Source organism: Cyprinus carpio, chromosome B16, assembly GCF_018340385.1.
Source record: "Cyprinus carpio isolate SPL01 chromosome B16, ASM1834038v1, whole genome shotgun sequence".
NCBI classification, from domain to species: Eukaryota; Metazoa; Chordata; class Actinopteri; order Cypriniformes; family Cyprinidae; genus Cyprinus; species Cyprinus carpio.
Window position 1 is genome coordinate 11,163,305 of NC_056612.1, and position 16,789 is coordinate 11,180,093.

The 16,789-nt window shown below is 38.3% G+C and overlaps 2 protein-coding genes across 3 annotated transcripts; both read right to left on the reverse strand.

Annotated features, from left to right (window-relative positions):
- Positions 1-3,520: 3,520 nt before the first annotated feature.
- gra (granulito) lies at positions 3,521-6,785 on the reverse strand. The gene is made up of 7 exons (XM_019094358.2): positions 6,487-6,785; positions 5,326-5,402; positions 5,157-5,197; positions 4,941-5,016; positions 4,713-4,822; positions 4,516-4,571; positions 3,521-4,393 (listed from the first exon to the last, which is right to left on the reverse strand). The coding sequence occupies exons 2-7, from the start codon at positions 5,396-5,398 to the stop codon at positions 4,384-4,386; spliced, it is 366 nt and encodes a 121-aa protein (XP_018949903.1). The 5' UTR covers positions 5,399-5,402; positions 6,487-6,785; the 3' UTR covers positions 3,521-4,383.
- A 1,235-nt stretch (positions 6,786-8,020) lies between these two features.
- On the reverse strand, positions 8,021-16,548 carry rbm12bb (RNA binding motif protein 12Bb). Of its 2 annotated transcripts, none has more exons than XM_042740716.1 (2): positions 16,320-16,548; positions 8,021-10,363 (listed from the first exon to the last, which is right to left on the reverse strand). In XM_042740716.1, the coding sequence occupies exon 2, from the start codon at positions 10,339-10,341 to the stop codon at positions 8,434-8,436; it is 1,908 nt and encodes a 635-aa protein (XP_042596650.1). In that variant the 5' UTR covers positions 10,342-10,363; positions 16,320-16,548; the 3' UTR covers positions 8,021-8,433. The 2 variants fall into 2 exon arrangements, with proteins under 2 accessions (XP_042596650.1, XP_042596651.1); XM_042740717.1 differs by lacking the exon at positions 16,320-16,548 and adding an exon at positions 12,186-12,862.
- Between the last annotated feature and the right edge of the window lie 241 nt (positions 16,549-16,789).

The following is a 16,789-nucleotide window of genomic DNA, read 5'->3' on the forward strand; positions in this document are numbered from 1 at the left end:
ACGTCTGATCTATAACGCAAAGATGTTTTCCTTGATAAAAACGCCATCTCAGTGTGGACAGAAGGCCAAAACGGAGAGAAAAAGATGCGTCTTCAAACGAAAACGTATTAGTGTGGACATGGCCTCAGAGACGCAAAACAGTGTCGTGGCTGTGTTTGGAATGATTTTTGTTGGCGAAATAGAGTAAAAACAGTCAATATGGTGACTAAAATGAAAATCTCTTGATGTTACCTTATAGTTTATTGAACTGTTCAATATCACATTTGTTACCATGCTGATTTTTTTGAAACGTCACTCTTCGTGTGATATTAACTATATTCAATTATATAAATATATACATCATCTGCCCCCTTATCTTGAATTACATGATAATTGTTAATACATATTAATAGACTGAATCATGCAGTGTGAGTGAAAGAACACAGTCTACAGCAACCAATCTGGCTTCAAAAGTGGCCACTCAACTGAGACTGCCATGCCATCGGTTACTGAAGCCCTGCGACTTGCAAGAGCAGCCTCCAAATCCTCAGTTCTCATCTTGCTGGATCTGTCTGCTGCATTTGACACGGTTAACCACCAAATTCTCCTGTCCACCATCAGAAAGATGGGCATCTCTGGAACCACATTCCTGTGGTTTAAGTTCTACCTCTCAGGTAGGTCCTTTAGAGTGTCTTGGAGGGGTGAGGTTTCTAAGTCACAACTTCTTGCTACTGGGGTTCCTCAAGGCTCAGTGCTTGGACCACTTCACTTCTCTGTCTACATGACGTCATTAGAAAGTGTCATTCAGAAGTATGGCTTTTTTTAATCACTGCTATGTCACTCAACTCTACTTCTCATTCCAACCAGATGATCCAACAGTAGCTGTTCGCATTGCAGCCTGTCTAAGAGACATTTCTAGCTGGATGAAGGACCATCACCTTCAGCTCAACCTTACTAAAACAGAACTGCTTGTGGTTCCAGCTAACCCATCATTTCATCACAACTACTCTATAAAGCTGGGTTCGTCAACCATAACTCATTCCAGGACAGCCAGAAACCTAGGAGATGTGATCGATCATCAGTTAAGCTTCACAGACCATATTGCTACAATGACCCGGTCCTGCAGATTTGCCTTATACAACATTAGGAAGATCAGACCCTTTCTGTCAGAGCAAGCCACACAACTTCTTGTCCAAGCTCTTGTTCTCTCCAGACTGGACTATTGTAATGCTCTCTTGGCAGGCCTTCCTGCATGTTCTATCAAGCGTCTGCAACTGATCCAGAATGCAGCAGCAAGAGTTGTCTTCAATGAGCCAAAAAAAACTCACGTCACTCCTCTCCCCACAGGTTACACTGGCTACCAGTACCAAGATGACCACTGGCACGGCACCAATATACCTAAACTCACTAGTTCAAACTTATGCGCCCTCCAGAAGCTTGCGTTCTGCAAGTGAAGCTACGTGTTCTGTGCTAGACTAACTGAGACTTGTCATGGCACTTGTATACTGTTGTTGTTCTCTCACTGGTCTGATTGCTTCCATTGTTCTCATTTGTAAGTCACTTTGGATGAAAGCGTCTGCTAAATGATTAAATGTAAACGTAAATAGTAGTAACGCTTACGCGTGCACTTTGTAGGTTGGCTTTTGCAATAGCCTATAGGCTAGTACTCAATAATGTCATGATGTCTCACAAGTTCAGTATTTGCGCTAAACCTGTGCAGATTTGGCTTGGATGAACTTCCCCACGAAATTAATGTGTGAACATAACTTAGGAAAAGTAACCCGCCAGTGATGTAGCAACGTTACCCGCATTTGGCAGGTTGGCGGGTGTTAATTTCAAACCCTGTATATACAGTGGTGTGAAAAACTAATAACTAATATTTATCTCTCTCCAAATCAGCGTAGCACCATTTTGACAAATCTGTCTAGTACGCAAGCGGCTTACACTCTTCTGTGTCAGCCGTGCCACAAGGATACGTTTTTTACGTGTATTTACGCTTTGGTTTGAAAGCAAACAGCTCATCGGCGTAGCACGGCTGGCACAGAAGAGCCTACACCATCTGCATACTGCTCAGAATTGCCAAAATGGCGCTACGCTGCTTTGGAGAGACACAGAGGTGAGGAATTGATGAATAAAGTTGTTTTATTTTTGTTTTCTTCATGTACAAAAAGTATTCTCGTCGCTTCATAACGTTACGGTTGAATCACTGATGTCAGATAGACTATTCTGACGATGCTTTTCATTCTTTCCTGGACCTTGACACTGTTACTTATTTGGCAGTCTATGGGACAGTCTCAAGTCTCCCGATTTTCATCCAAAATATCTTAAATTGTGTTCCGAAGACGAACAAAGCTTTTATGGGTTTGGAACGACATGGGGCTGATTAATGACAAAATTTTCATATTGCGATGGAGTTACCCTTTAAAGGGACTTTGACTAGACACAACCAGGCTTAATTACTACTAGCACTGTTCATTTAAATTAACCCTTAAAAAAAAAAAATTTTTCAACAGCATTAAGTTGATTAAAAGGTCTTACCCAGTAACGGAATATGATGAGGAAGGGGGTGATTGAAATACATCTATCTGTAAGGGTTACAAAGTCTCTTGGACTCCAAAGAGCCTTTATATACAAATGGAAAAACTTGGCACAGTAGAGAACCGTCCCAGAAGTCCGACCTTACAGAATTCCTCCAGGGCCATAGCAATGACTTTTACAGGAAGTCACAAAAGACTCAAGAAACTGCAGGCCTCTCTTGCATGGATAATAAAGGTCACTGTTCATGACTTTATTATCAGAAAGTCACTGGCCAAAAAATGGTATGGAAGAGTGGCAAGGAAAAAGCACTGCTAACCCATTAAGGCTGATTTGAATTTTTTTTGGAAGATGTTCTGAATGTATCACATAAAAATATTATGGCAATGTACTGGTGTGGGGATGATTCAGGGCCTAGAACACTTAAAAATAATTGAGAGAAATCAGTCTTCAGTCTGTAAATCGAAGCTCATGCCCAACAGGATTACTCAGCGAGAAGATGATCCAGTCCACATCTGAATGGCTCAAAAAAAAAAAAAAAAAAAAAAAAAAAAAAGCTAAAGTGTTGGAGTGGCCTAGTCAAAATTCTGACTTGAACCCAACTAAGAAGCAGCGTCTTAAACTGGCAGCTCATGCTCAAAAACCCACCAGCATGGTTGAAATAAAGCAGTTCTGCAACACCTGGACAGGTGTTGGATTTTGTTTTCTTCAATATAAATTAAACCGTATGCATTTAGCTTGAATGTACGCATGTAAAAAAAAAAAAAAAAAAAAAAAAAAAAAAAAAAAAAAAAAAACTTCAATTCACTGAAACAATTAAGCAGCATGTAAAAGAAATGTTTCTTTACTGAGTGTATTTAGTGGAATAAATCCAATTTCAAGTTGAGACAATGAGTTGACAAATTACAGTGTGATACAAAAAGCAAATATTGCCTTTGCCCAGATGTGCAAATAAGGGGAAATAAAAAAAAAAACCCTTGCATAAGATCCAGATTGGTCAATCATCTTTTTCTAATAACCTTTAATAAGATATTATAATACTGAAAAGGCTACAGTACTGTAACAAACACTTATTCGGTGCTCCAATCCACTTCACAGCAATGAATGAAATAAATTTAAGACATATATAAATAAAGAAATCTATTTTCAATTGTGATGGTTGCAAAAAATGAAAATAGCTTTAAAAAAAGCTTATTATTACCCATCCACAGGCTCAATAATTGTCAAATGATAATGAGAGTTTTGCTTGCCAGTCTCAATACAGTTAAGCAAAGTGAAAACCTTTCCAATCTGACTCTCTAAAGTGTAACTCGGGCATATGAACTTGCCAGAAGTCAGTCTATAATTTAAGGTGCACTTCAATCTTAAGCACTTCAAGACCAAATATCCACAAAAAAACAAATTTTAACACCACAGACCACAAATCTAGAACAACTGTTTTAGAGCAGTGTAAGAACACAACCTACATTAGGCAAGGATCAAAAGCCTGAGTTTGAATTTACAAATGTTTGATAAGGTAAAACTAAAGTGTATGGTCAAGAAATGAGAGTGAGTTTACCACGACAAATTAGGATGTGGAATTTTTTTTATCAAGGCATCAGTGCTGTCAGTATCATTTAACTCTCTGTACTGTGGACTGGTTCGAAACAAGCATTGCAACATCTGTTAGAGGTTTTTGCAATTACTTAGCTGTGTTAATGTTTGTCTTTACATAACTTCTGTTTTCATTGAAAAGCTTAAGATGAAATGTTTTTGTACCCTTCATACCCATAAAAGTTATCAATTTAACTTGTGATCCTTTTCACTTGGCCCCCATGCAGTGCAGTTTTAGTTCAATTAAAAGAAAAAGACTGTAAAAAAATCCCCACGTTAAACAGCCCTATAAAAAAGGATAAAAGGATAAACTGTTAATCATCCATTAGTAAATACATTAATGTGTAACATAAATAATAATGTCAACTCTTGCAATGGTTGTGATGGTAGTTTGATGAATACACTTACAATTCCTCGTTGTTGTTGTAGTTGGTGATGAAGTACTGAGGCACATCATTTGTTCTCTAGATTGGGTGAAAAGATGATAATTGGAAAACTTCTGCAATGCATGTTCATTATCACACACCTATAGAATCCATCTTCAAAAAAGTGTTTTAAAAATAAGAGTGAAAAAAAAAATCTAATCAAATCTGTGGATAACTCACTCCATTCTCCAAAACGATTGGATGTTCTGGTAAAAACTCAGGTTTCTTCTTAGCCATTGGACAACTTGCCAACTTGATGAGGAAGTCCCGAGTGTAGCAAATTCTTTCGGCTACAGATTAAAACAACAAAAAGTATTACTTTAACTCCATATTATCAGTGTGCATTGTTTTTTTTTCCTTCTTATCTCCTTGATACTTTTAGGGATTTATACTGAAACAGACACTTGCCTTTCTTTTTTGGTTGGGTGCTGGTGCTTTGAAGATGCAGGATTTCATAGAAATGCTCCACTTTAATAATGTTGTCCTGTTCACAGTAAAAAAAAAAAAAAAAAAAAACAGTTACTGGACAAAAAAAAAAAAAAAACACTCAGAGGAAAAAGATAAGTTAAAAAAAGATGCCAGCAATTAAATTCCAAAGCATGAAAATATTAAAATATTTCTTACTGGCTTCTCTACCGGCTTAACTTCAGCATAACTTTGAGGCACTATAATTGAGAAGTGCGAAGAAACACGCCAACACACACAGAAAAACATAATCAAACTGGCATCAACTGAAATATATTAATTGGCATTTTTAAAGATCAAAACCACTGTGAACATTCCCATTTTGTACCTTGATTTATGTTCAGACGGCGCAGTGGTCTCGCTGGTTCCAGATTTCTGATGATCCTTTTAGACACATCCATTTTTCTGCTCAAGGACAAATATTTTGGTATATTACTGTGTGACCAGCATTAATAATGTAATAAATGCATGCGTTTTCTTTTACATTTTAATTTTATTGGCAAGCAATAGGGCAATATCTGGCTCTGTATGGATGGACGCGATCCACTAGAATCAGACACATTTTTTCTAATTAAATCATTCCGTGTCTAAAAGCCATAAAATTAATAATAAAATTTAGAATATTTGCTTGAGAATTCAGAAGTCAGAGCTCCTTCCCCCAACATTTACAGCTCAATTCTGAGTAAAAGCGGAAAATAAATAGCACATAAACTAGGTTGCGGACTAATATCAGAACATCATGATAGCCTATCCATGCCATTATGAACTCAGGTATATCTGTTAACATTAGTCATTTTGAGTACATGCATTGGTGGATTACATTAACATCAATGTTTCAAGAGGTCATATTTAAGTTTAAGTAAATATTGTTAGTTTATAGCTCAGCAACAGGTGTTTCTGGAACTCTTATCACAGCTGAACTGGATGGTGTACAATATTATCCTGTTTTACACTAACATCAAACAAATAAACTGTAAAGTGCATTATAACTGAGGCAGATGGTCACCAATCTAAGGCAGGGGATGCACTCAGAACTGTTCTTTTTATATTCAGAAATATAAGAGGAAAAACCCAGGAAATTCTTGATGATAGATGAGGGATATTGGCAGCTTCCTAACACTACATCCACATCATCAAGTTCATCATTTCAGTTGAGTTTTAATATTTCACACGACGAATGGAAATGAGTCAGGTACTTTGTGAAAACCACCAAACACGCCCTGCTGAACTGCAAAAACAAAGAACGGCGCATACCAATGATAAATACGTGTAAAATACTGGAAATAAAGGTGGCGTGAACTTTATCATCTGACTCAATCGGCATCAACGGTGCTAGCTGCTAGCCACGATGACTGCGAACTTTTCCCTTAATCTAGTTCTTACCACATAAAACCTTCACGACAGACAAATCATTTACTGTGTTAATTAAGAATGTCACAACACAATTAGTCTAAAATAAACGCCAAATTATATTACAGCGGAAACTTACAAGTTCTCTCTGACAAAGCGTCCAGCCTCAGTCACCGCGCTGTCTGTCTCCGTCGTTTCCAAAACACATTCATTCCGCCTGAGCTCGTGACTCGCTTCTGTGCCTTCATTTTCACTGTGGATGAACTCACACTGTCTCACATACACACAAAATAATATTTAAAATATAATTATCCACATCTTTTATTGTTAGCTAGTTTTTGAGGGAAAAATGTTTATTTGTCATTCGTTTTTTCTCTTTAAATTAACAGGTCAGATCTCCAAGTACCATCATCATTATGATAAATACGTAATCTGTATCCACCGATGTGATGAGTCTAATAAATAGATGTTTCCTCGTGCGTCATGTATGAAAAGTTCGTAAGGGAAAGGTTTTCAGTTATGATTTGGTCATGAGAAAAATGTAAGCATTCACCAAACATTGAAATGTTCTTTAAGCTACTGGTAGTTAATCTCTCCTGAAGTTAGGTGCTTTACTGAAATTACCTGATTCTTCACCTTGTGACATCTGATAAGAATGGTGTTTTTCATAACAAATGCATTTAATTTATTTGAGTGCTAGTGTATTTAATTAAAAGTCCAAGGCTTTGACTACCACCCTGCTGAACAAAACTAACTTGTTTTGATTAGCAAAGGCTTATTGTTGCCCCTTTTTAAACTGCTGTGTACAACTTCTCACCCAAACCTTTGCTTTGGGTTTACTTGACTACAAAAAACCTTTGCACTGGCCATTCTAACCCATGACCTCCCTTACCTGCTGTTTGTTACAGCACTATTGTATTCTGCCACCTTATCATTGCCTGATGATTGTAAATAACATTGCTAAAAAAAAATGCATACTAGCATTATTTGAATCTTCCAGATTGACACCTATAATTTATCCCTTTTTGGCACTCTTGGCAAAATAACCATTTTCTGATGCATTATTTTATTTTTTTGCTCTTCATAAAGCATGGCGTGCCAAGCGTCCCAGTTACTTCTTCATAATTACAATACCAACCATCTCTAGGATTCGTATTACCTTCTCCCGCTCCTTTTTTAAGTGTCAGGCACACACTTTTCTATACCAAGGCAGGTTTTTTTTTTTTTCTTGATCCATTGTACTGCAGTGACCTCTAGTGGTTTCTTCTTTCTCAGTCGAGCACGTGATTGTTAAAAGCCGTTGTTGTGAGTACCAAAGCATTTGACTGACCTCTGTTAAATACTGTGGTTTAAATCACTTGGAAAATGATCCCATGACAATGCACTGAGCACATTGCAGAACAGTCTGTTAAGCAAAAAGAAAAAGACCCGAATGCTGATAAACTATCTACACTGAACAACATGCTGTGGTCGACAGCATGGAATAAGCATCAACTACATAATTTATAAAATCTACGTAAAAATATGCAACATATATGTTATATATATATATATATATATATATATATATATATATATATATATATATATATATATATATATATATAATCAACTGGGCAAAGAAACCATTTGTGAACCACTGCAAGAAAAAACAAGACACTGTCAGAAAGAAATCAGAAGAACAAGCTGATGCCTTTAATAGCATTAAACATGAACTGACAATTTATCTGGTTGTAGAAAGAAATTTACATACAATTTCACAATGTTAAGATTCTTTTAGATCTGATTTTATTTAAAAACTAAATAAATCGGTGACATTTAATAAAATCTCAACTTGTAGTCATTACTCTGGGGGAAACATTCAACAGCACAAATAATACTGAGTCTAGATACTGTCACTGGCATGCATACAAATGCACTATTTTCAAACAGTCAAGATATAAAAGTATGAATCTAAATTATAGCAGTGTTTCATCTGCAGATTTATGAAAAGCAAAAAAAAAAATTCACTTGTTAATCAGTGAAAAAGCACATACAACTTTAAAAAAAGGAAATAAAGTAAGAAGACTGTAGTCTAAAACCATATCTACACAAATAAAATCTGAATTTTTCTGGTGCCAATTGGTCGTCCATTTAATTCTTGAAGAGCAGTGAGCGCCTCTCTGTGGGTTTCGAAAGCTACCGTTGCTGAACGTTTGGGAGCTCCATTTCTATCATACAGCAATGAGGCAGAACCTGGGATCACTCTGTATCCATAGAAGAAGTCATAAATCTCATCGATCCTTATCTGAGAGGGTAGATTGACCAATTTCAGACAAGTCGGACCGTCAAGTTGTTGGTCAGGTGATCCGTAACACTGACGTCCATTACCATCCGGTCCCGGCCCAAATGCATCATTGCGGCCAAAATTAGGCTCAAAGCGATCATGACCTCCATAACCCTGGCGCAAATTAGGCGGCATCTCAAAATCATCTCGGGGCATCGGGGTGTTCGAAAAACAAGGACCATCGTTGAAAGCTTCGGTTCTCTGGAAGTTCCTTTCTTGTGGGCTATCCATCAACTGGTCATTGACGCCAAACTTCTGCATCTGGCCAATCGTTATGCACTTAAGCATGACTTCAGATCCAAGAAACCGCTGTCCGTTTAGGGACTGTGCCGTCATGGCCTCCTTCTCAGATTGAAAGATCACCAAAGCCTCACCGAGCCCAGCACCTCTTTCATCCCGCAATAAGACAACCCTATCCTCTGAGAGCGGATATCCATGAAAGAAGTCCATGATCTCCACCTTACGAACGTCAAATGGGAGATTGCGCACGTAGAGACACCTCAACTGCGAGTCAGGATTGTTTCGTTGAGACTGGGGTGCTTCTGCGGAACGTCTCGACTCTTTTCCCTCGTCCCTTGAGTCAACAGACGATTCCAACAAGGTGACCATTTTCTCCTTGGAGATGGGTGACACGTACACTACCTTGTTCATCAACATTTCCTTATTATGAGCCAAACCAGCACAATAGTCTGTGAGACTTCTAAACACCACAACAGCCGATCTGGTCCTATCATCCTTTTTTTGGGCAAAGATAATAATCTGATCATCTTTCAAAGAAACCGGATGAAGTAACACCCTCAAATCTCTCTTTTCAACCATGTAAGGCAAGTTCTCAAACATGACACAGTATTCTTCATGAGAGGGCGATCGTGATCTTGACTTGTAGGAAATGGGAGATCGAGATCTCGCTCGCTCTAAGGATGCTCTTTTCCGATTGTCCGGTTTAACGAGACCTCCTTCTGCCAGCCACTGCTCCTCGGAGCATCTTGTTACTTGGATATACCGCGGTCCAATGTATTCTCGATCCCTCTTCAGACCTTCAACTGCATCCTGTTTGGTAGCAAGGCGCACAATACTCTGGCCGTTGAACTGTCCTCTGGGGTTTCTCAAAAACATAATGTCTTCAATCTGTAACCCACTGAAAAAGTTATAGACATTGTCCTTTGTCGCAGAGAATGGCATCCCTGTCAATTTCAGATAAACCTCATCTCTCTCTGTTGTGCTTCCTTCTCTCTGGTGTCGTGTCTCACTGAATGAAGATAGAGAAGGCCTGTTCCTCATCTCTTGATGATCCGGCCTTCGTATGTCTAATCTTGGGTCCTTATTGAATGGTAGAGGACCTCGTTCCGCAGAAGGACTTTTGACAACCTCCTTGTACATGCCCCTGCTTTTTAACTCAGGCCTTCTAGTGCTTTCCTCGAGAACACTCTGCATTTCTGACTTGCTACTCAGGAGCAAGTTGACGGGAGAGCCCTTAATGCAGCCCCCTGAGCGCGTCATCGCTCGCCTCGCATCTTCGTCAGATGCAAATATTATGAAAGCTTCCTCAAGCTCCCCACCAACTATATGAACCCCACCATCAGGTATTCTGAGCCCAGTGAAGAAATTGCGAATGTCCTCAGAACCAGCCGTGATTCTGAGTCCCTGTAATCGGATGACCACAGCCATGATGGAGCATACACAACAGGACCTGCAGACAAGGGGCACATATAATAGCGTTATCGCTGACTCAACTACTGCCTCCATATAACAATATTCAAAAGAGATCCCAACTTTCATTTTCAAACCAAGGTTAAACTGCAAAGTTATGTGAAACTGACTTCTTACAGCCAAAAAAAAAAACTAACAAAGAAAACAAAGCGCTAACAACAATAACAGCCGGTCTGCAGCAAATAATGTCATCTTCGGATCAAGAAAAACAACTTTGTTTCACAAGATTTGGATTAACAGGAAAGGCTAGTTTTACAACCTTCAACATCATTCTTTCAGTTTCCATGTGCAACTGTGCAAGTAATATGAACTCCATTCACAATTAAACCTGATTAATTAAAAACTGACTACACTATCAGAGAGAACCTCTGTATCAGTTTAAAGAATTTACAGATATCGCTACTAGCATCCGTACAGCTAAAAGTCACATATCGCAAATATGATTAAACTCTGTTTGTTATAATTTTATAATATGCAGTTTCCAATAGAAACTCATCTACAGTAGACAATGGAGTACCTCAACTCATTAAGTATTTCAAATAACAAGGCTCTTAACATGAAGCTCAACAGCCACTTACAAACTGTACTGTACAGCCATCAAACAATACAATTCAAACAATCCAATACACCGAACACACAATTCCACCTTCAGTGCAACATCTGAACTATAAATGCTTTTAAATCAGTGGTTCTCAAGAAGGGGGCCTCAGCAAACTCAGTTTTGCAAAACGATTGTTATTATTTAAATTTGATAAGTTTTTGCCTTTTTTAGACAGCACGGTTGAAGGATTGAGACAGGAAAGAATGAGGAAGGTGAGCAGGGAACAAGACTGGCAAAGGAACACAAGCTGGGACATCTACACTTCTAAAATAAACAAAACTAATCATACTTAATATTTTAATGAATCGTGTTTAATCATGGTTAAAGGGTTAGTTCACCCAAAAATGAAAATAAGCCCATAAATTACTCACCCTCAAGTCATCCCAGGTGTATATTAGAGCCCGACCGATATGTTTTTTTTGGGGCAGATACCGATATTAGGGAGTAAAAAGGCGGATATCGATATATCTGCCGATATTCTTTGTGTATATTATAGTACAGTACCAGTCAAATGTTTGGACACTTTCCCATCCATGTGTCCAAACATTTGACTGGTACTGTATATACATAACCAGTGATCACTCAAATGTGGTGATGAAACACTTATAATGACATGAAAGAGATATGAAATGGACGCAGGGCATTTAACAATAAACTTTATTATCCAAAATGAGTCTGACATTAGTGCACTGAACAGTGAAGTTTAAGTTTATTCAAATTTAATTAAATTCAATTCCATTCAACTTTATTCTGTTGAAGTTCATTTCACTTCGGAACATTCATTCACGGATTTGCACTCGTTTGTCTTCACACACATACGAAACTTACTAGAGAAGTGTGAAGTGTGATATAATATATCTCTGTAAATAAATACAATATAAATTCACGTCTCGCGCACTTTAATTCCCTTTGAATGTAACATGTATGTTCCCTTAGAACTGTAATCATGGCAGAATTTCACGTGAAGTCCACTTCACAGGGCACTTACGGAACAAGATACCTGTGTTCCTGTAGCTCAGTAGCTGTAGCTCAGTGGTAGAGCATTGCGTTAGCAGCACAAAAGGTTGTGGGTTTAATTCCCAGGGAACACATGTTAGGTAAAAAAGTTAGCCTGAATGCACTGTTAGCCTGAATGCACTGTAAGTCGCTTTGGATAAAAGCATCTGCTAAATGTACAAATGTGTTAGTGAGCACAAGATACCTCCTTTCTGAAGTGAAAGTGTTGACTGGTGTCAACGTGTCATATCTTGGGAACACCACCCTCCGCTTGTCGGTAGCCCCCCAGGATCGCTAGATCGGTCGGTGCCGGACTGCAAATTTAACCACCCGTTAACTCCTGAACCCCAGACTCAATTCGCGTTCGAGAGGGTTCCTCGAGCTGAAGGGATCCCTCGAATTGGGTGCGGATTCGATGGAGATATGGTTGTTCAAAGTTTCAATGGTTTTCCATAGACTTGAGCTTTAAAGCACTTCATCCAGGTCACCAGTAGCAAACAATGGAGCACGCTCTGCTGGACAACCCAAGTAATTACACCATTTCAAGCATTTTCATATCGGCGGCAGGCTAATATCAGCCAATAATATTGGCAAAATTATATATCGGTCAGGCTCTAGTGTATATGACTTTCTTCTTTCAGATGAATCCAGTCGGAGTTATATTAAAAATTGTCTTTGATCTTTGAAGCTGTTTAATGGCACTCAGCGGGTGTTGCAGTGCTTCAGTTAGAGCTGCACGATTCTGGATAAATGGAGAATCACAATTTTTTTGTCTCAAAGAGATCACGATTCTGAACTAAACAAAATAATGTGTGACAAAATATTATTGCTGTAGTCTATTTAAAAGTGTTGAATTAATTTGAATGAATTATTAAACATTTTAATATACACTACCAGTCCAAAAGGTTTTGAACAGTAAGATATTTTATGTTTTTAAAGAATTCTCTTCTGCTCACCAAGCATACATTTATTTGATCCAAAATACAGCAAAAGTAGTAATATTGTGAAATATTTTTACAATTTATAATAACTGCTTTCTATTGGAATATATTTTAAAATGTAATTTATTCCTGTGATGGAAGCTGAATTTTCAGCATCATTACTCCAGTCTTCAGAATCATACAATCCTTCAGAAATCATTCTAATAGGCTGATTTGCTGTTCAAGATACATTTTGTATTATATTATTATCTTTAAAAACTCTTGATTTTTTTCAGGATTCTTTTGATGAATAAAAGCTCAGCATTTATCTGAAATAAGCTTTTGTAACAGTATACACTATACCAGTGGTACTCAAACCTGTCCTGGAGTACCCCCTGTCCTGCACATTTTGTATGTCTCCCTCAATTATCACACCTGAATCAACTCATCAGCTCATTAGTGGAGACTGCAAGACCTGAAGTGGGTGTGTCAGATATAGGGAGACATACAAAACGTGCAGAGCTGGGGGTACTTCATGGAGAGGTTTGAGAACCCCTGCACTATATCATTCAAATGCTTGAAGTCAATAGTTTTTTTATCTACTTAACTGTTTTCAACATAATGATACTTTTTTTTTTAAACAGCAAATCAGAATATCAGAATGATTTCTGAAGGATCATGTGGCACTGAAGATTGGAGTAAAGATGCTAAAAATATAGGTTTGAAATCACAGGAATAAATTACATTTTTAAATACATTCAAATAGAAAGCAGTTATTTTCAATTGTAAAAATATTTAAAAATTTAACTGTTTTTGCTGTACTTTGGATAAAATAAATGCAGGCTTGATGAGCAAAAGAGACTTCTTTAAAATACATTACACATCTTATGGTTCAAAAACTTTTGACTGGTAGTGTGTATATAATAAATTTAATACACCAATTTTTAATATTAAAATTAAGAAAAAATTGTTTGAATCAATGATTCAAAGACTCACTCATAAACCTACTTCACTTGTTTCATTACTGGATGAATCAGCGTTTTTGAACAATTCTCTTGAAAGAATAATTCATTCACTGACAAATAAATTGCCCCTTTCACACTGTTGGTCCCGGAAAATTGACGCATCGCCTTCTGTGTGAACGCAAACACGTCCCGGGATTGATCCCGGGTTGGGGACCTAGTAACATTGCCGGGTTCAGTCCCGGAACAAGCTCTGTGCGAACAAAAGCCAGAACCAATGCCGTAAAGGGTGTGTCGTAGTGATGACGCACGTTATCGTGCAACTCTTTTACCAGGTGTTTTGAAGGCAGGTCAACGTTCGTGACGAAAAAAATGTGCAAACTGTATTGAAGCAGAGATCAGTTAGCTCCTCACTTTCCAGCTGAAGCGGAGATCATTCACCAGCTTAAGTGAAAGTTAATGTTCCTAGTGTTTTTGACTTGTGCATTACACGTCACATCCTGATGTCACATGTCATTACGAGACCTTTACAGGTTGTGTGTGAACACATGCACAGATTCCGGAAAATCACTGGCAGTGTGAATGAACTAAAATCTAATGATCCGGGAACAATTGCCAGGACACATTACTTGTGTATTATCCGGAATCTCAGTGTGAAAGGGGCTTCTGTGTCAGCGGCAGTGCGAACACAGATTTAAATGATCTGGTAAGACTCTGTCAAAGGTTTAATAGACTCGGGGAATCGTTGTCATTTAGAAATGAGATCGCGTGGGTGTCTGAATCGAGATCACAATCTTTTAACGATTAATGGTGCAGCTCTAGAGTCAGTCCAAAAGAAATTAAATAAAATGCATCGATCCATTAAAAAAAAAAAAAAAAAAAAAAAAGTGTCTCACTTGGCTCTGGGGGATGAACAAAGGCCTCCTGTAGCAAATCGATGCGTTTGTGTAAGAAAAATATCCATATTCAAAACGTAATAATCACTTTGATGTAGCCTGCGCCAACAGTTGTACACGGAAGCAGCTCCGGGGGATGACGTATGAGGTCGGCATCGCACATGCACTAGTGACTCTCGTGAAAACCAACGTTTATTAACAGGAGCAAAGGAAGCAAAGTTTCCTTACTTTAGCAAAGGAAAACCACTCTCCTCTTGGCTTATATCCAAATCCTCCATTATTCTTCTTTACAAATCCTCATTTTGTACTTCTAATTAGTGACCGTTGTTGTGATCTCTCCCCTGCATTTCCGCGTTCGTCACTTCTGAGCGCCGCATGCGCAACGCCAGCCTCCATACGTCATCCTCCCGGAGCTGCTTCTGTGTACAACAGTGAGCGCAAGCTACATTAAAGTGATTATTACGTTTTGAATATGGATATTTTTCTACAAAAATGCATCAGTTCTCTACAGGAGGCCTTTTTTCAACCTCCGGAGCCGTGAGAGACACTTTTTTTTTAATGGATGGGCACTTTTTATTTAACTTCTTTTGGACTGATGCATGCAACACCCACTGACTGGCATTAAACAGCCTGAAAGATCAAAGACAATTTTTAATGTAACTACGACTAGATTTGTCTGGAAGAAGAAAGTCATATACACCTAGGATGACTTGAGGGTGAGTAATTTATGGGCTAATTTTCATTTTTGGATGAACTAACCCTTTAAGTCATTATGGCATAAGCACTAAAATAAATACATTCTCTTGGACAATGTGAGGCCTTGGAGTAAAAAGAGTGGGAACCACTGCTTTAAATGAAAACAATGAGACTCAGAAATGCAGTTTACCCTCAAGCAAACCTTCCATTTTACTGCAAATTAACACACAAAACTCACACCAAATGTACATCCAAACTGTCTAGAATTAAATAAATTAAAATCATTTTCTAGTGACTATCAACCAGAAACATTTAGTGAGCCGTATTTTCAGTTGCAAAACATAAAAGGAAGGCGTCTTCCACCGACTTTACAACGAGATGTCCCATTTTGCGGCATTTTTTATGTAACCAATGCACGACTGAGCTCTCATTTCCACCACACAGAAACTACATCTCCGGCTTCCTCATCGAGTCAAAACATAATCCGTGCTGCACGATCACTTTTATTTCCAGCGGTTTTATCATAACACTGGCGACTATTACAAACCTGTTTTCGACATATACACCTCTGTAGAACCTCGCGTACTTGCTATTTGCGGTGAAGCACTAGTTATCTGCCTTCTGAGGCAAAACTGCGCCAAAGCTAACTTAGCATTCACAATCAGCGTCAATTTTAGCCAAACCAACAACTCAGCAATTTTAACCAGCACACCATACGCCGATACACGACGAAAAACCACTGTCAACTCCGCAATAGCTGAAAACAATGAAAACAAAGAGTGCAGCTGTCTTCAATATGAACGTTATCAGTAATGCTAAACCTGAGAGGCCCAGAATGTGACGCGCACAGTATTGACAAACTTACACAAAACAAAGGAGATATAAATCCTTTTCAAATATAAAAGAATGAGAAATTAAATCGCGCTCTGCGGTGTCGTCTGTCCGATTCCCTCAGTGACTAAGCAACAACTTCGCCGTCGTGATATCTGAAGCAAGGACGATTCGCAAGAAACTAGAGCATCCGCATCTCCTGCACCGCCATCTGCACAACTACGGAAACCCGGAGGCGCTGAACTCTCAAACGTAAATGACACTCGAAACACACAATGGACGCCTTTATGTCTGACCAGTCTCGTGCCGATTCCTATGAATAAAGTTTACAATTAATAAATAGATATGTTTACAAAATACACTACACACTTCAAACATCTCGATTTAATATATCTAAACGTGTCACATGGTGTAACCAAGAAAAAAAAAACCGCTTAATGTGACCTAAACAATAATGGTTAAAGTATGTGACGAGGTAATGACCTTTCACGCATATCTCTAATT